At 41.8% G+C, this 23,897-nt stretch overlaps 1 protein-coding gene across 5 annotated transcripts in view; it reads right to left on the reverse strand.

Annotated features, from left to right (window-relative positions):
* PDE10A (phosphodiesterase 10A) overlaps positions 1-23,897 on the reverse strand; it is a 662,280-nt gene that overhangs the window by 6,842 nt on the left and 631,541 nt on the right. For 3 of the 5 annotated variants that reach the window (XM_073671427.1, XM_073671426.1, XM_073671429.1), the window contains 4 exons: positions 20,693-20,865; positions 17,312-17,423; positions 16,778-16,858; positions 11,303-11,391 (listed from right to left, as the gene is read on the reverse strand). In XM_073671427.1, the coding sequence (XP_073527528.1) occupies positions 11,303-11,391; positions 16,778-16,858; positions 17,312-17,423; positions 20,693-20,865 (455 nt within the window). Of the gene's footprint in view, positions 1-11,302; positions 11,392-16,777; positions 16,859-17,311; positions 17,424-20,692; positions 20,866-23,897 lie in introns of those variants that run through there. The other 2 variants (XM_073671428.1, XR_012318032.1) reach the window with 2 other exon arrangements.

Below are 23,897 nucleotides of genomic sequence, written 5' to 3' on the forward strand. Positions count from 1 at the left end.
GTCAGACATCTGTACCATCCTCCAAAACTTTGAGGACTCCACCAAGATGGTGAGCGGCGATGACGCCATAATTAGCGTCACCATCCCGCTTCTCTGATTGTGAGCAGAGAGCGTTTCAGAAGACAGAGAGGATGCATTGCAGGCGGAGCGCGATGAGATGGAGTAAGAAACCATAGTGGGTGATTCCACACAGCCCAGCCTCATCTCATCCCAACGTGGATTGGGTGACAATGAGGAGGAGGAATAACAGGAGCTAGTTTCCTGCGCTATAGACGGTACTACCTGCACAACTGTCATACCCTCTGTTCAGCGTGGCCGGCCTGAGGACAGGGAGGAAGAGGAAGAGGAGGAGGATGAGAGCATGGTCAGTCTTCCTCTTGCTGAGGACACGGAAATCTAGCCTCTTTGCAGTCTGGCACACATGTCCAAATTTTGGGTGACAGTCATTACTGGTTGGTGACACTTCTAGACCCATGCTAAAAGGAGAACTTTCTGTCTCTTATTCACGCACAGGACAGGCCTAATAAAATGGGCCAGTACGAGAAGGCCCTTGTTGCGGAATTATTTAAAAAATTCCCACCTGAAAACGCTGGCGGCAGAGGTCACAGTTCTTTGGACAACCAAGGAGTACAGGCGAGAGAGACACAAATGCAATCCAGCAGAGGGAGGGTAACACTGTGAAAGTTCTGGGACAGTTTTATCAGATCTTCCCATCGCACAGGCCCTGAGTACTCTCACAAGCAGGGAAAAGTTTCGAAAGATGGTGAGGGAGTACCTTGCCAACCGTACCAACGTCCTCCGTGCCTTATGATTATTGGGTATCCAAGCTGGACACGTGACATGAACTGGCTCTCTACGCCTTGGAGGTCCTGACCAGCCCTGCCACTAGCGTTTTGTCAGAGCGGGTTTTTAGTGCCGCTGGTGGCATTATAACCGATAGGAGCATCCGCCTGTCAACTGAAAATGCAGGCTGACTCTTATAAAAATGAACAAAAGCTGGATTGGGCCAGACTTCTCAACACCACCAAATGATAGCAGAGTAGCATAAACTCAAATACAGTGTCTTTTTTTTGGAAGGTCTAACTATTCGCATGCACCTCTGTCTTCACACCCTGACATGGGTATACGCTTCCTGATTTTGTCTATTTGCTCTTGTCGCCCTCCTTCTCCTCATCCTCCACCACCATATCACCACAATATCTATCATATCACCATATCTACGTCTCTTGCAAGGGACATTGGAGTTCCTTCAAATTTTTGGCAGCAGTTGCAATCACTGCATAAGCAATATCAGAATGGGAGATCCACTCCTTTCTAATGGGAACATGTCGTTACTGCGGTCCAGCTCTATGTGTCTTTAAATTGGTATTGGGGTTTTTCCCAAATTTCGGCAGCCCTTGCAGTCACTGCATGGGCATTACCACTATAGGAGACCCACTCCTTTATAATGGGAACATTTTTTTTTTACTGAGGCCCTCCACTATGTCTCTTCAAAGGGGCATTGGGTGCGTCCAAATTTTTGGCAGCCCTTGCAGTCACTGCATACCCAATAACAGTATAGGAGACCCACTCTTTAATAATGGGAACAACAAAGCATAGCCGATTGCTGGCCCTTTAAGAATAGTAAGGACCATGTCTCACACACAACACATGGCAAGATAAGGTAGTAAAATGTTAAAATGACAGTTACCGGTGAATGTATTTTTCACCGTTGAAAGCAATGTAAAAGCGCATAAAAAATGATACGTGTGAACATAGCCCACGATGTGGAGGAGCATTTTTGTTTTTGTATATTTATTTTACCTTATATACAAGTCATTACCCTGGAAAGGATGTTCCTTAACATATTTCCCAGGAAAATCCATTTTGGTTTAGTTCTTGTATGTTTTATTGCGAGTCCGTAAAAGTGGCGCAATATCTCTGACAACATTGTTGACAGCAGTGACTTGGGAGTCAGAGCTGCTTCCAGAGGTCTTCCTCATGCTCTTCCCATGTCATCTGAGCACTGATCCCATCGATTTGGGCAATTTTTAGGCCCTCTGCAGACCGCCGAGGGGTGGGGGAGGCGCCGGAAAAATGCTCGAGTTTACCATAGACTTTCATTGGGCTCGTTACTCGGACTGAGAACTCAAGCATTCCAATTTGCTTGACCCGAGCAATGAGAACCCGAACATTTTAGTGCTAGCTCATCACTAATCAAGAACATTTCAATATGTAGGCTGAAACACAGTCATTAAATGGAACAGAAACAACTGCTGCATAGGTGAGGTTGCAGACTGGGATTACAGGATGTTCTGTTCAAACTCTTTTAAAGAAACCCCAAGAAACTAACAATATTAAAAAGGACCTTGGATGCAGTGGTTGGTCAATGAAACTTGATGAATGAAAGCAATCATGTGTACTTTCCCTTTGAAACTGGAAGATCTGTAAACTATAACCTTGCAAGGGCAGTGCACTCTCCCCTCTGTACCAGTCTGTCATTGTTTGTTCATAGTAATTTATTTGTATTTTGTATGTAACCCCTTCTCATGTACAGCACCATGGAACTAATGGTGCTATAAAAATACATAAATTAATAATAATAATGTTCAGCAGTGCCATCAGCTCAGAACTGACATCAATTAGTGGGAAAAGACAACACACATCTACTGTTTGTAGAAGTGGCCTTCATGAAATAATTTCAGCATTAAAGCCATACCATAAGCATGAAACAAGGCCAAGTGACTCAACTATACATGAAAACATAGAAAATGTGGTGCAGAAAATGACAGTTGGTGCACTTGCCTATTAAGAAGGCAGTTTGTTTCCGAAGGGCTAGAAAGTGATACAATATAAGTGTCTGCAGTCAACAGTGAAGCATGGTGGAGGGTCCTTGCAAGTTTTGTCTTGCATTACAGCAAATGTAGTTGGGAATTCGGTACACAATGCTAAGAAATACAGGAAGATACTCATCTATCATGGAAAACCATCAGTGAGTTGTCTGACTACTGCTAAATTAATTCTGCAGCAGGACAATGACCCCAAACATACAGCCAATATCATTAAGAATTATCTTCAGTGCAAAGAAGAACACAAAGTCCTAGAAGTGTTGATATCTCTGAGATTACAAGAAGAGACAAAAGAATTTCTGCATGCCTACATCCACAAAACCAATACTGACATATGGCGTTAAGGCCCCGTCACACTTAACGAGATCGCTAGCGAGATCGTTGATGCTTCATGGTTTTCGTGACGCAATAGCGATCTCGCTAGTGATCTCGTTATGTCTGACAGATAGCAACGATCAGGCCCCTGCTGTGAGATCGCTGATCGTTAAAAAGCTTCTTGGACCATTCCTGGGTCGTTGCGCTCCCGCTGGGCAGTGTGCATCGCTGTATTTGACACTTTATCAACGACCTCGTTAGCGATTCATAACGGAGACATGTAGGCGTGCATAAATTGGACTTTTCCGCGCCCCTCGTCCCCGATTGGTGGTCGCTACTGCGTCCTTGCTTTTCGAATCCCACCAGCGTTCTCCGGCTGTGACTCCACTTTGAAGAAATCAGACATCTTTAGTGAGGTAGGTATTGTTTGGGGTCTCAAATGAGTTTCCATTTTTAATTCATTTATAGGACATCTACCAATTATCTGCTATCATTGCTCTTCAGGGAGGGAGGGCTTGGCTTCTGTCTGTATATATATGCTTTTGCATGGGCAGATATTTTAGGGGTCTCATGCACACACACCCACACAGCGTGTTTTCTGACATGCTGTCCTGGCCAACCGCTTCAGAGTTTTTCACACGCCAATTAACATGAAGCTTAAATCAATAGACTCTGTTTTGGCCTGTTGCACGCTTCACAACTTTCTTCGCTGACGTGATGCAATTATGTACTGTCCGCCTGGCTTCGTGGACTCTGTGGACCTAGCCAATGGGGAAGTGGAGCTCGGTGAATGGCGTGTAAATGATCCTGCAATTGCAGGCCTTCAACCAGTGGGACATGGCAGAAACACCCATGATGCGAAGACCTGCCGCGACAACTACTGCCAGTAGTTTAACGGTCCTGGTGCTGTTCCTTGGCAGCATCAGAACCTATAGTGGGCAACTACTCATGTTTCTACACTACTGACATTTCTGTACTGATGTGTCTAATAAACTGTGTGTTCTACTATGCAAAAGCTTTGTTTCTCATTCTTTCAGTAGAAGCAGTAGTCACCGCAGTAAGCAGTCCATATATATATATACATATGTATACACATGCGTATACAGATACATACATACATACACACATGCATACACGCATATACATTCGTGTACTCGTATGTAAACAGATTCATCCATGTACTCATACATATTTTTAAGTACATAAATATATACACACACACACTCATATACACATACGTATACAGATAACTATGTATACACATACATACTCTCAAACATACAGATATGCATACACATAAATGGCCATTTACATCTCTATATATATATTTGTATAAATAGATGGACATCCATACATCTGTACAGGAACAATGCACACACCAGTGTTCCCGTCTGACCAGAGACGCAGTAGCGATGTTAAACCAAGGACGCCCAATCAGAACGCAGTAGCGTCCACCAATCGGAGATGAGGGGGCGCGGAAAAGTGATTTTATGCACGCTTTTGTGACACAGTACAGTCCCTATCAAGGTGTGGATCGTCGAAATAGCTGCTGTGTGAAAGCGCCTCAACGACTGCCAAGATCGTTAGTTAGATCGCTGGGGCGGCTGAAATCGTTGGGAAGTTCTGCATGTTTGACAGCTCTCCAGCGATCCCAAAACCGTGACGCACTAACGATCTCGCTAGCGATCTCGTTATGTGTGACGGGGCCTTTAGGGAAGGTGGGAGCAGAAAACTGGGCAAACAGAGCCCTCCATCCCCAGAAGAGCCCCCAGCATTTACAAGTGAGAAACTGAACTGACAATGAAAGTTCTATACTATCACTGCAGTTACTGAGGTTAGAAGTGCAGAAGGACCTTTGGCGATATTACAGTCATGTGACAATAAGTATTTCACCCTGCAGGAGTGTAAATGGTAAGTCTTCTATTGTGTTGTGTAACATTGTGTATGCGTGTAGAAACCAAACTTATAAATATTGGCAGTACAGACTGGAGTTCGTTGGAGAAAACATGTCGGCAATCACTGAACAAACAAGCAAAATGATGCTCATTCATTGGATGATTGAATCATTTATGCCAGAAAAAAAAAAACAGTACATCAATTGATGTAAACAGGAGGTGTGCTGCTGATACCATGATACTGTATGGGGTGTAAGGTGGCTAATGGTCACGTAGTCGATGGGAGGTATGTGGCACAGAGATGTCTGGTCTCTGTGATGTAGCCCGGAGTGTTTCTCTAGGGCACATAAGCACTAAGAGGATCGTTTGGTGAACCTGGGAGCCAGGGTACGGGTAGCTAGGAGAGATAGGAGAGTCCAGCTACCCACATACGTCACCTCTGGGTGTGGTTTCCAGCCTATAAAATGGAGGCTCTTGTTTGGCACATGGTCTGTGTGTCTGGAGGGAGAAGGCCTCTTGTGTAGGTTTTGTCTCCAGACCAAGCCAGGACACTGGACGCTACACCAGCCTGTGTGCCCACAGCGCTGGCTAACCAGAGACTTTGCTAAAAGGACTGTTTTCCTTGTGTTTTTGCCTGCACTAAAGGCTGTTTGTTTGCATCTTGCTTTTGACCGGTTTATGAAGCCAATAAATAGTGATGAGCGAGTATGTTCTGTTAACCCTTTCGGCGAGTATGCTCGGGCCGAGCATTTACAGCTGCTCGGTGTTATGTTTGAATCGCTCCTGTGCATTATTTGCGACTGTTTGACAGCTTTAATACATGTGAGGAATGTGTAAGAACTAGACATTCCTTACATGTACTAAAGCTGTCAAACAGTCGCAAATCATGCACACGGGAGCGATTAAAGCACATCACCGAGCAGCTGTAACTACTCAGTGCTCGGCCCGAGCATACTCGCCGAAAGGGTTAACAGAACATACTCGCTCATCACTACCAATAAACTATGATGGACATTTAAAGGAACATGCCTCCTATTTTGCCTGTCATCGCACCTGAGTACAAATCTCACAGGGGGCAGAGTGATTGATCTATTAATGATCATTCTACTCCATTCTTCACCATTGTGTAAAGAGGCTGGGCAGTAAACAAGTGTGAAACAACTAGAATATAACCTAGAATAAAAACAAAATGAATAAATACTCGGCAGTAAGTAAATAGTAATAGTACATGTAAATAACATAGGGTACTTAGTTGACACTGTTTTGATAAAAAAAAAGTGTTTAAGCCATCCTACTGAGTCAAGTTGTACCCACACAGGACGGTCCCAGCTCTAAAGTAAAACGTAAAACCTCTCTATGTGCCAACAGGTCTCAATAGATGCGGGCAGAGCAGGACCCAGCTCTGACTGTTTAAACACCTGCCCATGCAAAGCTATATAAACTAAATGCTTATAAACATTGCTGCGCACCCTTGTTTTGAATACATTGTCTATATATTCCTGCACTTGTTAAGTTGTATCATATCATTGTGGTTTAGTCCTGATGAAGAGGTTTGAAAACCTTGAAACGTGTTGACATAAACCACATTCATGCTTCGTGTTTGATGGCATATTTGAACTATTGAGCAGCGCAGAATTTGAAACCACTGTATTCCACATTTACTGCATATAAACTTAAAAAGGGGGAGCCACGACCCTGTATGCACAAAGTAAAAAAACTAAAGCAAAAATAAAAAATGCGTTGACAACTTGAATATAAATCGATCAATGCTTATAACAGTCTGGAATCAGCTTGTGTAAATGCACCTTAAATGGTTCTATGTGATGGTACAGTATGTTAGTGTGGCTTTGGGCAAAAATTAAAAGTGGAGTCCCAAAATGAGATGCCTAAAATTGGCACTGCACAGAGGATCTGTGTTTCGACCTCCAAGATGTTTGGAACAGCCATCCTGCCAAATTCTTCAAACAGTGTGTGCATGTGTACCTGGAAGAACGGATGCTGTTTTGAAGGCAAAAGCTTGTCACACCAAATATTCATTTGATTTAGACTTGTCTTTTGTGCATTCACTTTGCATTTTGTTAATTGATAACAATAAACGATTAACACATCTATTTTTGAGAGACGCTTTGTTTATTTTTGTGAGCATGTACGTTGACATAATATTTGATGTAACCCTTTGAAACAATTCCTTTTTTTTTTTTTTACTTCAGAAAAATTCCAATATAAAAAATTTCTGAAGACTGAAGAGGTTATATAAACCACCCACATTTTCTCAGGAAAATTAGCTGATTCTTACAGCTGGATGCCTACCCTGCTCCTGAAAGATGGCAAAAGCAAGAGCTTCAGACCACGGACCCACTATCAGTATTCGGTCAGTATTTTTTCTCAGGAGTGGGAGTCAAAACCAGGTGAGGAACAATCAGAGAAAAGGTATAATAGAAACAAGTCACCAATTCTGCATTTATCACCCACTCCTGGTTTTGGCTCCCACTCCTGAGAAAAAATACTGACTGAATACTGGTAGTGGGGCTGTGGCCTTAGAGTGAATCTGTCAGTAGGATCAACCTTCTAAGCAGTGGGTATGAAGGTCATAGGAAGCTGAATAAAATGATACCTTGATATCTGCGATCCGTTGTCTTATTCCAGGGAAATCCATGTTTTTATTATATGTAAATGAGGTGTTTCAGGCTTTTGGCCATACACTGACCTGCATGAGAATCTGCCTGCACAGATTATTTTACATGAAGGAGGCGTTACCTATGTGATATGTAATGGCCGCTCTCTGCTCCCCTGTGTGTGATTATACCTGACACATCTGCTGGCTCCTCTCAGGGTTCAGCTTCTATCTCACAGGCAGACGGGGTTGATATTGTTGTAATACAGCTGTGAGAGCTGCAGCTGCTAACATGTTTGTTATGAGACTAAGTTCAGTTCTACTGTTCTGTGTTAGTTACATGTCTCACACTAGTAACGTCCCCTTTTATTAATAATAATCTCTGGAGGCAGATTCCCATGCAGATCAGTGTCCAGTCCATAGCCTGGAACAGCTCATTTACATATATGAAAAACATGGATTTCTCTGGAATAAGACATCAGATTGTAGATTTCAAGTTTTCATTTTGTTCAGCTTGCTATGAACTACATGCTAGAGGACCTTTCACCAAATTTTTCAGGTTGAACAGGATACACAAAGTAATAGAATAAAACTTTTTAAGTGCTAAAGTTCAAGTAGTCAAAGTGGGCATTACCAGAGAGATTTCACTGGGGGGGCGTACTTCTGCTTACTGATGCTTACTAGCACCCCCCCACAATAACACTGACAAACAGTCTGCTTTACTCACTGCAGAGTGATGACGTGCTGCAGCACAATAGAGCTGACTGTGATTAACTGACAGATTCAGCTTTTATCTCTGGCAGTCAGTGTATGGTGAAGGGCAGAACTGCAGAAGAGGAGTCTCACTACAAATACTTCTAGTAGCTCTCCTCTCATCACTCTGACAATCGTAAGCATGCATTCACATAAATGGGGAAAAAAACAAAACATGCCTACAATAGCTTAGAACAAATTCAGTGTGAGACAATCACACAGTCTGCACTCTTCACTGCAGAGTAATTATATGTGCTGGTGCACAGCAGACCTGGGTGTAATTAACAGCTTTCATCTCCAACAGTCAGTGTGGGGAGGGGGACAGTACAGCAGAGTTGGCAACACTACACTTACAAATTAGCATTGCCAAAGCATTTGGTCCTGCCAATAAGAGTATGTGCCCACGATGCAGATTAGAAGCAGAAATTTCCTGAGCATTTTTTTCTTTCCCTGGCAGAAAAAACGCATGCGGATTTTACATGCATTTTTAAGGCTGTGTGCCCACGTAGCGTTTTTCAAGCGTTTATGCTGTGGAATTTCCGCAGCGGAAACGCTTGTGAAACGCTAGGTAATCCGCACCCCATGGTCCCCAAGGGGATTCCGCATGTTCTATGCACATGGTGCGGATTTTTCCGCAGCGTTTATGCTGCGTACAAAAATCCGCAGCATGTCATTTAATTTTGCGGAAGCGCAGCGGAACTCCCGCCATTGACTTGCATTGAGACGCACAGAAACCGCGACTGTACATTTTTACAAGCGGCTTCTATGCGTCTCTATGTGCGGATGGTACCCAGTTCTGGAGGAGAGGAGACTCTCATCCAGACCTGGGTACCATTGTACCTGTAAAAAAAAGAATAAAATAACAAATAAAGCTTATACTCACCTGTCCGGCATCTTCTCTCTGAATGCCAGCAGCGCTGAAGGACCTTCGGTGACGTCACAGTCATGTGACCGCAGGCCCTTCACCGCTCTGTCTCGCGATATGCCAGCAGCCGGGAACCAGCCAGGAAGCAGCGCTGCAGCCACGCCGGGCATCGGGGGTGAGTATAGCTTTATTTGTTTTAATTTTTACGGTTCACACTGTATAAATCCATGCTGTTTGCATGGATTTATACAGTGTGACCTAGTTGTCAAGCACTTTCCAAGTGATGCTATCACCTGGAAAGTGCTTGTCAATCTGCATGCGGAAACGCATGTGAACCCGCATGTGGATCCGCATGTATTCTGCAGGAAAAACGCATGCACAATCTGCATGCATTTTTTTCTGCCAGGGAGATGCAGAAATGCTGCAGAAATTTTCTGCTTCATTTCTGCATCGTGTGCACATAGCCTAAGTGTTTTTACATGCGTTTATGCATGCGTTTTTTCAAGCGGTTTTCCAAGTGGTTTTGAGCATCACTCAAATGCATTTGGAAAAGGGCTTGACAATATAAGTTGGTCACGCAATATAAATCCATGCAACTGGCATGGATTTATATTGTGTGACCAACTTATGAGGAGAGCTGCTTTCAAATGGTGCATCTATACTAAAAAAAAAAAGAAAAGGAAAAAAACAAAACGAAAAAAAAAACTTATACTCACCTCTCCAGCGGCCCCTGGTCTCCTCCCGGCGGTGACCCTCTCTCCTCGGCGGCCCGCAGTGTACTGGCATGACCTGCGGTAACGTCATTTAATCAGCTGATGGTCGCGTGACCATCAGTTGATTAAATGACGTCACCGCAGGTCAAGCCAGTACACCGCGGACCGTCGAGGAGAGAGGGTCACCACCGGGAGGAGACCAGGGGCCGCCAGAGAGGTGAGTATGAATTATTTTTTTTAGTTTTTACTTTAGAATTCTTTTTTAACTTGCAGGTACGATGGTACCTGGGTCGGATGAGAGTCTCCTCTTCTCCAGATCCGGGTACCATCCGCGCATTGAACCGCATAAAATCAGCATGTATAAACCTCTACATGTGCATATTATGTGGTTCAATGCAAGTCAATGGGCGCAATTTTGCTGCAAAATGGAGCCCAAATTGGTTGTGCTGCGGATTTTTCCGCAATGATAATAAGCAGCGGAAATTTCCGCAGCATGTGCACAGCACATGCAGATTGTCATTGGGAAACATGGCAGACATCTTAATAAGTGATTTTAATGCGTTTCCGCGTTAAATCCGCATTGTGGACACACAGCCTTAAGCTCATTTGAGAGGAGAGCTACTAGAAGTGTTTGTAATGAGACTCAACTGCCCCTTCCCCCACAATGAATGATATATTGACAGCATTCAGCTTTCATTTCAGGCACACTCCGTTTTACTGTATCATCACTCTACAGTGAGGAGAGTAGATTGTTTGTCAATGCTATTGCGGAGGCGTGTCCTTCTTTTCCTAGTGTTTTGCTGCCTGCTTATGACTGGTCAACATGATACAGGAAGGGGAAGTACACGCCCCAATAAAACTTCTCTGGTAATGTCCACTTGGACCCAATTTTTTTTTTTTTTTTTTTTAAACTGTTTAGATGTGAATGCTTTGATCGCTAATATCTCCGCAATGCAAGGTGAAATTAAAAAAAAATGCAAAAAAAAATAATTTAATTTTACGATTCTTTATCCACTTTATCATTGTTCAGTTCAACATGAAAAATTTGGGGAAAGGTCCTTTTTAAAACAGCGACACCAGAGATGCCACAGTTTGTGTATATTACAAGAAATGCACTGTAATATTAGAAATTACATAAAGTGGCAAGTTACAATGACAAAGATGTTGAATTAAAATTTTCAAAGCATTTATTTGCAGACACAGTTTGTAATTAACTAGATGTATATATTTTAACTCTTCAAAGTTTTCTCTTTAGATATGTTATTCCAATAGTGTCTAGCATCTAATGTTACCATGGGTCAGTATAAAACTATGCTTACCTGCATGCATTAAGAAGTGCTCTTGTGCCAGGAAATATCTGTGACAGCGTTGTGTAACAAGGAATAGCAACTGCATTGTAAAATCCCATCTACACAAAGGAAGTGAACATCGGTATGTTTGTACAAAGACCATAAAACACTGATTGAATAATGAACAGTCATTGCATTGTACATTCACAGTGAATACAGATCTGATTTTATATGAATGAAATACCACCCAAACATCAATAAAAGCAGATCTCAGTCCCTGGTTATTCACCGAATAATTATGGAAAAGTTACTAATATGCATTTAAAGGGACACTTGAATCAGAAAGGAAAACACTTTTTTTTCAGAATAATTGGCTGTTTATATTTGATTTAGGGCAGGGATGTCAAACTCAAAACACACAGAGGCAAAAATGAAAAACTTGGACAAAGCCACGGGCCAACCAGTATATCGTATAATGCGCCCCACACAAAATATTGGGCCCCAGATGGTCCTCCATACAGAATAATGACCCCACATAGGGGTGGTGGTTCTGGTGTCGCGGGCCAAATATAATCACAAGCTGACTTCAGTGTGCAAGCGATGGGAGTGCATGACGTCACTGCCATGCGCCCTCCGCCACGTGCATGCCTATGTCAGCTGATGGCCCCTGATTGGCCGGCAGCATGTACTGCAGCACACACACACCAGACGGATTTCTGTGTCGCAATACACTTCAGCTGAATGTGCCAAGGAGGCACATGCAGTTGAAATTTCTCCTGGCATCAGCGGGCCCCCACCCGCACAGGCCCGGTTGTGACCTCTGCGATTGCAGCAGTCGTTACACCCCTGATTGGAATGACTGACAGAATGGTGATACTATTGTGCTCTACAGAAAACAAAAACATGGTGCAGACAGGGAAATATGAAGGAGAAAATGTATAATAAGGCTGTGTGCCCACGATGCGTTTTTTAAGCATTTCCGCATCGGCAAAAAAGCTGGAGAAACGCTTAAAAAACGCATGGTAGAAGGCCTGCCATGTTCCCCAATGATAATCCCCATGTGCTGTGCACATGCTGCGGAAATTTACGCTGCGGATTATCATTCCGGAAAAAAACGCAGAACTACCAATTATTTTGCGGAAGTGCTGGGTTTTCGCCGCCATTGACTTGCATTGGAACGCATGGATTCCGCATCACTGTATATGTAGATGCGCATTCCATGCGTTCCAATGTGCGGATGGTACCCGGGTCTAGAGGACAGGAGACTCTCATCCAGACCTGGGTACCATAGAACCTGTGAAAAAAAGAATAAAATAAAAAATAAAAGTTATATTTACCTTCCGATGGCCCCCGCTGCGCTCGTCCTCCCATGCCGGCAGATCGCGGTGGACTGAAGGACCTGCTCTGACAGCATCGCATGACCCATCACATGACTATGACGTCGGCAGGTCCTTCAGTGTACTGCGATCTGCCGGGAGCCAGGAAGGAGCGAAGCAAGACTGCGGGGGCCATCAGAAGGTAAGTATAGATTTATTTTTTTATTTTATTTTTATTTTTTACTATTCTTTAAGGTCACAGTATATAACTCCATGCCGGTTGCATGGATTTATATAGTGTGACCAAGTTGACAAGCACTTTCCAAGTGATGCTAAAATCGCTTGGAAAGCGCTTGTCAACCTGCATGCGGAAATGCAAGTGAAGAACTCTTCACATCCGCATGAGACTGGCAGGAAAAACGCATGTACAATCCGCATGTACAATTCGCATGTGTTTTTTCTGCCAGGGAGATGCAGAAACACTCAGGAAAAATCCGGAGCATTTCTGCATCGTGGGCACATAGCCTAAATCAGCAAAATCAGCAAAGCAAGGAGGTAAAAGCAGGACAAATCTAGGTTTTAATACCACAATTTTGTAGAGTGCAAATATGGAGCTTCCGTTTGGAATGGAGCCACTAACCCCTTAGTCACCAAGCAAATTTTGACCTTAATGACCAGGCCAAATTTTACAATTCTGACCACTGTCACTTTATGTGATAATAACTCTGGAACGCGTCAACGGATCCGAGTGATGCAGAGACTGTTTTTTGTGACATATTGTACTTCATGATCGTGGTCAAATTTGTTCGATATGACTTGCGTTTATTTGTGAAAATATCGCAATTTTGCAGTTTTCAATCTTTAGATCCTTAAACCAGTTCGTCATTCTGTACAAATAATTAATACATACCATTTACCATACATCTACTTTACATCTGCATCATTTTACAAACGTCATTTTATTTTGCTAGGATGTCAGAGGGGTTAAAAGTTTAGCAGCAAGTTCTCATTTTTTCAACAAATTTACAAAACCTGTTTCTTTAGGGAACTATTCAGATTGCAATGGACTTTGAGGGGCCTATATATTGGAACCTCCCCAAAAGTGATACTATTTTAAAAACTGCACCCCTTAAATACTTTAAAACTGTTGTCGGGAAATTTTTTAACCTTTCACCTCTAAAATATTGCTTTAGCCCCAATTTTTTCACTTTTACAAGAGGTAACACAAAAAAGTAGACTCCACAGTTAGTTACCCACTTCTATCGAGCGCACATGTAGTCAAAAAGTTCTGCTTGGACAAACGGCAGGGCTCAGAAGGAGCACCATTTGAATTTTGGAACACAAATTGGCTGAAATAGATTGTGGGCGACATGTCACATTTGCAGGGCCCCTAAGATGCCTAAACAGCAGAAACCCCCCACAACTGACCCCATTTTGGAAACTACACCCCTCAAGGATTTTATCCAGGTGTATAGTGAGGATTTTGAACCCAAAAGGTACTACTCAGATTTTGATAAAATTAGGTCATCATATTGAATATGTCGTCAATAGTGTTGAGCGCAAGAGCTCGTTACTAGAGTTTGCATCGGGTGCTCAGGTATACACAGAGTATCACGGGTGTTCGAGTGACCTGCTCGAGTCCCCATCCCACATGTTTCATTGCTGTTAGATAGCCAAAAAACATATACTGGCAATCCCCGCATGGCAGGCAATCCCCGCAGTTTTTTTTTTTTTTTTTTTAAAAGTTGTCTAACAGCCACAAAACATACAGAGCAGGGCCTCAAGCATGTGACTCGAGTACCCGGGGTACTCTGCGCATACCCGAGCACCTGATGTAAAAAAAAAAAAAAAAAAAAGAACCTTATCCTTAAGCCCCACTCTAACACTAAGCCCAACCCCAAAGAATGAAAGAAAAATTATTATTTCTCTTCATTAACAGGAAGCGTAGGGCCGGGGGATGGAGCAGGAGGACCCAGGGGATGACGGATGTATTGAGCGTGTCTTGGAGACATCATTTCTCTCTCCTCTGACATGTTATATCATGTCAGAAGAGAGAGAAATTATTTTTATAGCGGACACTTTTTGGCGTGATCACTGTTCTTCACTGAATAACAGCGATCATGTGATCGGGGACTGGAAAAAACGGCCCTGGCGTGAGATCTCTGAGATTTTCCGGACTCTAGGGGGCGCTATAGACCTTAGTGGCCATCACATTTTGGACTCTGGGGGGGCGCTATAGACCTCAGCGGCCACCGTATTAATGCATATCGGTGGTCATTAAGGGGTTAAAAAAAAGAAAAATTGATTAGTTACAAATGGATTGAATAACTGATATACTTCTATTATGGATTTACTCACATTGACTTTAATGAATTAATAAAGGGCTCCAGCAGCAATCAGTTGTTTTTTTTAGCTAAAAAAAACGGATTGCAACTGGATCAGTTTGTTAACCCTAGAACGCATACCTGGGGCCTCGCAGTCCCGCCATGTTAATTGTTTTCTATTTTCTGCAAGATTACTTTAGTTAGAATTTTGAAACTCTAGGTATTCCTCAGGTATATAGTTGTTTGTCATTTTTGTTTGAGTTATTCCATGTTATTTGCACATGGGCCTAAAAGGCCTCAGGTATGTGAAAGTGTAGATTTTTATGGTCATGCGTTCTAGGGTTAAATCATCGAAGTAAATGTGAACAGTATATATCAGTTATTCAAGTCATTTGAAACTGGTCAGATTTTTGTTTATGGAAACATTTCAGATGATTGCTGCACATGTAAACTCAGCCTTAAATTAAATTAAGAAATTTACATCCAGCAAAATGGCCCCGCCGTCCGAGCATGCCAATAGATGCTACTGAGCAAGCGCTGCTAGCGGTCCCATTTTGCTGGAGGAAAAAAAATTTGGCTGCAGCAATATGGCGCCTCCGGCCGCGCTTTCGCAGTAGCATCTCTCAGCAAACGATAGATGATACTACGCATGCGCGGGGCCAATTTGCTGGATGTAAATTTCTTAATTTGAACCACAGAATTACATATCCAGTATTTAAAATGAAGGTTACTGAAGGATCAGTGACCTGTCAAAAACGCAGAAAGTGAATATATAAGCAGAGCACCACAAAGTCCCTCCCCAAAGGCTCACCCTGAAGCAGGGGCATATTACCATCTCTAAACTGAAAATAAAGATTAAAATGATACCTTGGCTGATGAAATCCATCCTGTGGTTCTTTTTTAATCTGTGTAACGGCACCCACCTGACAGTGTATGTAGTTTACTGAGCACAATCCTGCTGACAGGTGCGCTTTAATCAAATGCTAAAATTACATTTAGAAATTACAGAGGAAGAACCGTTCTATTTAATAAAGAAGTCCCCAATTACAGAGTGTTGGGGGAAAGAAGGATCCGGCCGTTGGAATTTCGATAGACTATTCTTTTGTTCAGCTGGATGATGATTATATGTTGATGCCAGGGACATCTGGCAGAGACTTTCTAAAAGAGAAAATACTAAGCGCCATGCTCAGTAAAGGGTTCCTGTACATGGGGGCCTTTTGTCAGAGACCTCTAAAGCAATAGAGGTGCATAGAGAGAAGGAGAGAAAAAGAGAGAAGACGACTACTAAAAGGTTTATCAAAGAAGAAAACCAAAAGTAGTCCGAGTAAGGAAAAAAAATTGCTCTTTTCCCTCCCATGAGGCATTTTGCTTGTCAATGGGTTGTGCGTGGTATTGCATCTTATTGCTCAAATCCATGCTAGTGAATAAGTCTAGTACCAGACACAGCCCAATGTCTAATTTCCTGATGTCTTGGGATCCTTATTTGCCAAGCTGCAGGATTTGCTGATCTATTGACTGCTTCCTGGAGGCAGAATCTAAGAAGCCGATTCTTTGTTTGGCTGTGGGATAAGTAGCTGTTAGTGTGTCCTACGCAGTTTGTCTCCCTCTCCTACTAAATAAACCCACATATTAGGCAGAATGGCTAGTAGGCTCACCAATCTGTAAGCAGATTAAAATAGGTTTAATGCTAGAATTTTTTTTAGACTACTATATAATTTCAAACATTTATAAATCTATAAGCAATTAACAGTCATAGGTTATGGAATGTGATTAATTCTGTTCATTATAAAACTAACACAGAAATGGAATTGTTTTTACGTTAAAGTAGCTCTACTATGTTATTATACTGGTAAAAGTTTATCTACCTGCCCCTGAGGAATTTCATCCTTCTTATCTCTGTCCATCATTGGTATGGGGGAAATGCCAAGCCTTTTCATTTCATCACCCTTTAAAAGAGAAATCCATGTACTCTATCAATAATCATACACAAAACTGTTAGAAGATTTCGTTACCTCCAACTCCAACGTGCATTAACCTAAAAAACTGCAGACGTTGAGAACTACATAAAAACCAGACCACACTAAGAATATGCATAGGGAAAAGAGCTGCTACAAAAACTTAAATCGGGCTTTCCATATGTAAAAAGGGGGCAAATTAAAAATGTATATCTTTAAGTATATAAACTATTTTGACATAAGTTCGAAGTGTGTTATGCCATACAAAACCAGCCTATTCAATACAGTAGTTGAGTTGTGAGCTGCTGAATACATAGGATAAGCTCATGTCACAGACTATCATTAGAACATAGCTATGATCATCCACTGTTACTCTCTCCATTCTGTAAGTACTCTACACACACCAATTACCAAATGTACTTGTATGCATTTCCAAAAACGTACCTCTGCCCAGAATTCAGCATATATGTCATCAGCGATCATTCTGGTTACAGGCCAAAATTTTGTTACAGAGCAAAGGTCACATGCGGTCATCATTAAACCTATTAAACGATCCCTGAAACAAAACACAAGATACAAATAGAGCTTACTAATATAAAATCTATCACATGTATAACTGTACAAATAGGGTATAACTATAGTAACAGCCGTTTTTGGTTATTTATATTTAAACGTTTGTTGATTAGGCAAGTTGTGTATATTACGTATCTGTTTTATGTCTGAAGTAAAGCATTAATGTAGTAACTTCAAACGTTATTTCATTGCTACAAAGTATTTATAATAATGTGGACTGAGCACAAAAGAGAGCTGGTGGAAAAGTTAAAACACACAACTTTTTTTTCAGTTGAAATCATTTGATAAACAAATACTCCATCGATAATGATGTTATAACTTCTTGTTGCGCTTCCTGGAATCGTTTTGGGTTCCTTCTTAGAACATTTACGTATTGTATCCAGTGTTAGAGAAAAGAAGCAGTTTCCAGTACAGATAAAAATACAGATTTTTATTGGCTGGTCTGTAATAATATCCCATGAACTTAAAGATCCTGGCAGTAAGTCTGTGTTACGAATCATACATTACTCATAAAAAGTTAGGGATATTTGGCTTTTAGTTGAAATTTCAGGATGAACCTAAAATGTACTCTAACACTTTCAGGTGAACTTAATGTGACCTTCTCTAAATTTCTGAATACAAATGCCAACTGTTCACTATTTCAGTACTTTTTGCACAACTTGCTGTTCTCTAACAAAGAGCTTAATGGCAAAATTCACACCAGATGTTTGATCCATGAATCGCCCAATATATTTCGGGGTTCAATTAGAACTGGTATTGAGACAGTCCTCCTCATCATGCTGTTCACATTTTGAGATCATGAGACAAAGATGACATTAAACAATTGATCAACTGTAGAGATGAGAGAATGTTTTGATGTTCAGGTTCGGCGAATAAACCCGATCATCAAAAAAATGTTTGTGTTCGGGCTCCCGATCACTAACCCGAACAGGGCCCCGAGCATCCCTGGTTTCCCACACTGTCATCTGCGTGACAGCGCGGGAATCAGGGACTGTGATCGGCGGTAAGATTGCTACCACTGGTCACAGGTGTCAGCATGATCCCGCGGAAGTGACTGTCACTCGCGATAAAAAGCTTACCGCGAGTGACAGGCCCCGGCTGATGGGACCACTAGCCCCATCATCCGGCGCCTGCTGTCACTGTACACAAGCGCTGCTGATGGGAGAAGTAATCTCTCATCAGCAACGCATTCGCACTGAAAGTGAAAGTAAAAAAAAAAGTTAAAATATATAATTATTTAAATAAAAATAATAAACACATTATACTCACCTACCACTTACCTACACCTTTACCCTGATGTTCTCGTCCCCTGTAAAAAAGAAAAAAACACCATATACTCACCTTACACCTAGTCCCCAATGCCCATGTCCCTTGCAATAAAGATAAATTAATAAACCAACCTCATCCGCCGTAGTCCATATACCAAGTGTCATCGACGTGGGACACTCGGTATATGGACTACGGTGGACAGGTGAGGATGAGGTTGGTTTATTATTTTATCTTTATTGCAGGGAACATGGGCATCGGGGACTAGGTGTAAGGTGAGTATATGGTGTTTTTTTATTTTTTACAGGGGACGAGAACATCGGGGTCATGGTATAGGTAAGTGGTGAGTATAATGTGTTTATTATTTTCATTTAAATAATTATTTATATATTTTAACTTTTTTTTACTTTCACTTTCAGTGCGCATGCGCCGCTGATTAGAGATTACTTCTCCCATCAGCAGCGCTTGCGTGGTGTGTGTACAGTGGCAGCAGGCGCCGGATGATGAGTTAGTAGTCCCATCAGCCGGCGCCTGTCACCCATGGTAAGCTTTTTACCGCCGGTGACAGGCACAGCTGCGGGATCACGCTGCGCTGTGACCGGCAGTAGTGATCTTATCGCCGATCACAAACCAGGGATATTCGTGGCTGACTTTTGCCAATTTTTGCGCAAAAAGCTCTGTAACCCGAACACGAATGTGCCATATTTGTGCCGAATTTGATATTGGCGATAGTTTCCCGAACATATTCACTCATCTTTAATCAACAGTACCTCGCTATTGCGAGGCTTCAAGCAGGATGTTCTCAGACGGAAGTGGCCACTGAGCTCAGAGTGTCACAGAGTGTTATCAGCAGGTTGCAACAAAGAGACTGGAAGAGTTACAGAAAGGCAGAGAAGTAGACGTCCTTTGGCCACATCCCATATTGATGACCGCGTCATTGTGAACAATGCACTATAGAACCAGATGATGAATGCCACACAACTCTATGGACATTTAAGGGAGGTGAGAGGCACCCGAGTGTCACGTCAGAGCATTTGAAGCATCATTCACTTGCATGGGCCAGGAAGCATCTATGCTGGACAAGGGACCAGTGGGCCTCAGTGTGGTTCACTGATAAAAGTCGATTCACGCTGAGCAGAAATGATGTTGGAGACGTCAAAGAGAGCACTATGCATTAGCCACTGTTGTCACCACATGAGCCTTTGGTGGTGGTGTTAATACAGAACTGCCCTACACTTTGAATGTTACAGTAACAAGTCCCTAATACTTGAATAACATCATTAATCATTGTGCCTCTGCATGAACAACACGGGCCTAATTTCATATTCATGTAAGACAATGTTCCAGTCGCCGCATAGAGGCTGGTAGCTCTGTGCCCCAGAACCTCAATGACCTGAGGGCCACCCTTCAAGAAGAGTGGGATGTCATGACTCAGCAAACAATAACTTGACTTGTGAACAGTGGTCATTGTCAAGATGTAATTGATGCTCAAGGCCACATGACAAGTTATTGAGACAGTGACATTTTTTGGGGGGGTATACCCACCACTGTTATCTGCTTTTGTTTCAATAAATTGTTTGAGATGAGGAAATCACCATTGCATGCTTCTACTTAAATGCTCAACTTTCATGATAAAATATAACTGTAGCATGATATTTTTAAGTTTTCCATAAATTTCATGTGAAAGCCAAATATCCCTAACTTTTTGTCAGTAGTGTGTGTGACAACCAACACTGAACAGTTTTGGAGGAGTGAATGAAAGAACACAAGGGTGCACAATAGCAAATGTATCAGCAATGTGTGCATACAGGAGCTTTTTTATAAAAAAAAAAATAAATAAAATATTTGAAATTAAAATAAAAGTAACACTTAATACTTAGCCGGTGGTCCCTGACACTAGGCAAATTTGCTTTGTGCCCTTATCCAAATTCTACATTTTGAATTTAGTGATCAGGGTGACATTTAATATATAACTCAGTTTCTTACCTGTGCACTTGGTTGTTGAAGTTTAGAGCTCCTGTTTGGTGAAGCTCTTCCAGATGTTTTCTATTTCCAAAGTACAGTGCAAGGTCTGTGGCAATAATGGCTTTGCGGATTATCTCTAATACTTGCTCATACTCGTTGGAACTCAAGTTAGAGAAGATATTGTGCCCTTCCAGCTATGTGAAAACAAAACATAGATAAAAAGCACAATGTCCTATGTTTTCCACTGATACATTCAAATTCAAAAGTATGCTTTTTACTCTCTACAACTCATCTACAGAAAACTAAAAAGTATGAGAGATGGTATCTTAAGAGAAAAAAATAACATTTAAATTTTCATATATGAATAATGGATACCATGGTCTGTCCTATATACATGGAAATGTTCCAATCAGGAATAGGGGTGCATGACTTTAGATTAGCCCTACGAATTAAAAGGGTTGTCTGAGACTTTTATATTGATGGCCAATCTTTAGGATAGGTCATCAACGTCTGATTTGTGTGGGTGCGACCTGATGATCAGCTGTTCCAGGTGCTGGCTGGAAAGGCTCAGTTGTGGAGCAGTGTAGCACAGCAAAGCTCAGTCAACTGTATAGTGGCAGTGCCCGGGTACTTTATATCTGGCCCCTATTTCAATAAATACAGTACAGTACCTGCCCGCTGCCACTATACAGTTGATGGAGCCATGCTTTGCAGCTCTGCAACTGAGCATTCCAGGAACAGCTGATCGGTGGGGTGCTGTGTGTTGCACACACCCTGAGCAGATATTAATGACCTAACAATAGGCCATCAATGTAAAAATCTTGGACAACCCGTTCAAGGATTCACTGTCCATTTACTAATACTTTTAAGTAATTTTTCCACCTTCTTGCAGAAACCCAATCACTTATAATACAAGGAACAAAAGAAAAAAAGAAAATGTTTGCTGACAAAGTTTTTGTCTCCTATTATTTCATGGTGTCCAAAAATACTTATTTTTATACCATTACTCATACCCTTCCACTACATAGAAGCAAGTGTATGACCTACCTATATGTAATGTTTGTAGAAAGGCTTTCTTTATATTTTCCATGCTATTTTTGAGAATCATTCCATGCAAATATAAATAGGATAACTGCACTATTTGAAAAGAGGCATGCCAATTAATATACTATTTCAAAGCCTCCCTTGCTCTTAGGGCCACATCCCCCTTCAAGATTTTATGAATGTTACAGTGGTGGCCAAAAGTATTTGCACCCCTGCAATTCTGTCAGATAATACTCAGTTTCTTCCTGAAAATGATTGCAATCACAAATTCTTTGGTATTACTATCTTCATTTAATTTGTCTTCAATGAAAAAACACAAAAAGAATTGTCCTAAAGCCAAATTGGATATAATTCCACACCAAACCTAAAAAAGGGGGGTGGACAAAAGTATTGGCACTGTTTGAAAATTCATGTGATGCTTCTCTAATTGGTGTAATTAACAGCACATGTAACTTACCTGTGGCACCTAACAGGTGTTGGCAATAACTAAATCACACTTGCAGCCAGTTAACATGGATTAAAGTTGACTCAACCTCTGTCCTGTGTCCTTGTGTGTACCACATTGAGCATGGAGAAAAGAAAGAAGACCAAAGAACTGTCTGAGGACTAGAGAAACCAAATTGTGAGGAAGCATGAGCAATCTCAAGGCTACAAGTCCATCTCCAAAGACCTGAATGTTCCTGTGTCTTCCGTGCGCAGTGTCATCAAGAAGTTTAAAGCCCATGGCACTGTGGCTAACCTCCCTAGATGTGGACAGAAAAGAAAAATTGACGAGAGATTTCAACGCAAGATTGTGCGGATGGTGGATAAAGAACCTCGACTAACATCCAAACAAGTTCAAGCTGCCCTGCAGTCCGAGGGTAAAACAGTGTCAACCCGTACTATCCGTCGGCGTCTGAATGAAAAGGGACTGTATGGTAGGATACCCAGGAAGACCCCACTTTTTACCCCGAGACATAAAAAAGCCAGGCTGGAGTTTGCCAAAACTTACCTGAGAAAGCCTAAAACGTTTTGGAAGAATGTTCTCTGGTCAGATGAGACAAAAGTAGAGTTTTTTGGCAAAAAGCATCAACATGGAGTGTACAGGAAAAAAGGCATTCAAAGAAAAGAACACGGTCCCTACAGTCAAACATGGCGGAGGTTCCCTGATGTTTTGGGGTTGCTTTGCTGCCTCTGGCACTGGACTGCTTGACCGTGTGCATGAAGTCTGAAGACTACCAACAAATTTTGCAGCTTAATGTAGGGCCCAGTGTGAGAAAGCTGGGTCTCCCTCAGAGGTCATGGGTCTTCCAGCAGGACAATGATCCAAAACACACTTCCAAAAGCACTATAAAATGGTTTGAGAGAAAGCACTGGAGACTTCTAAGGTGGCCAGCAATGAGTCCAGACCTGAATCCCATAGAACACCTGTGGAGAGATCTCAAAATGGCAGTTTGGAGAAGGCACCCTTCAAATATCAGGGACCAGGAGCAGTTTGCCAAAGAAGAATGGTCTACAATTCCAGCATAGCATTGTAAGAAACTCATTGATGGTTACCGGAAGCGGTTGTTCGCAGTTATTTTGGCTAAAGGTTGTGCAACCAAGTATTAGGCTGAGGGTGCCAATACTTTTGCCTGGCCCATTTTTGGAGTTTTGTGTGAAATGATCAATGATTTGATTTTTGCTTCATTCTCTTTTGTGTTTTTTCCTTGCAAGCAAATTAAATGAAGGTAATAAGACCAAAGAATTTGTGATTGCAATCATTTTCAGGAAGAAACGGAGTATTATCTGACAGAATTGGAGGGGTGCCAATACTTTTGGTCATCACTGTATATATCTAATTAGCTACATCTTAAAATGAAATACATTTTTTCTGAAATATAATTTCTCAGTGTCCAAAGTTCTGTTCATCAATTTTTTGGCTCAACAGGAGGTGAAAACTCTTTACTAAAAAATATAATCATAAGAAAAATTAAGAAAAAAAAAAATCACAACAAAGTAGATCTTGCGAACATGATGGAAAAGGCAGCTAGACTAAGATTTCATCTCTATTTGGAGACCTGTTTTACTTCACTCCATTGTGGTGGAAGATAAAATTATTCGGGTGGATTCACACACACCATACATTTTGTTGCAGACATTTACCACATCAATCTAAATATGCAAATACCCTGTAGAAGACAGAATATTTAGCGCCACCTAT

This window comes from Phyllobates terribilis, unplaced genomic scaffold (assembly GCF_046119375.1).
Source record: "Phyllobates terribilis strain yellow unplaced genomic scaffold, ASM4611937v1 Scaffold_3__8_contigs__length_932513732, whole genome shotgun sequence".
NCBI classification, from domain to species: Eukaryota; Metazoa; Chordata; class Amphibia; order Anura; family Dendrobatidae; genus Phyllobates; species Phyllobates terribilis.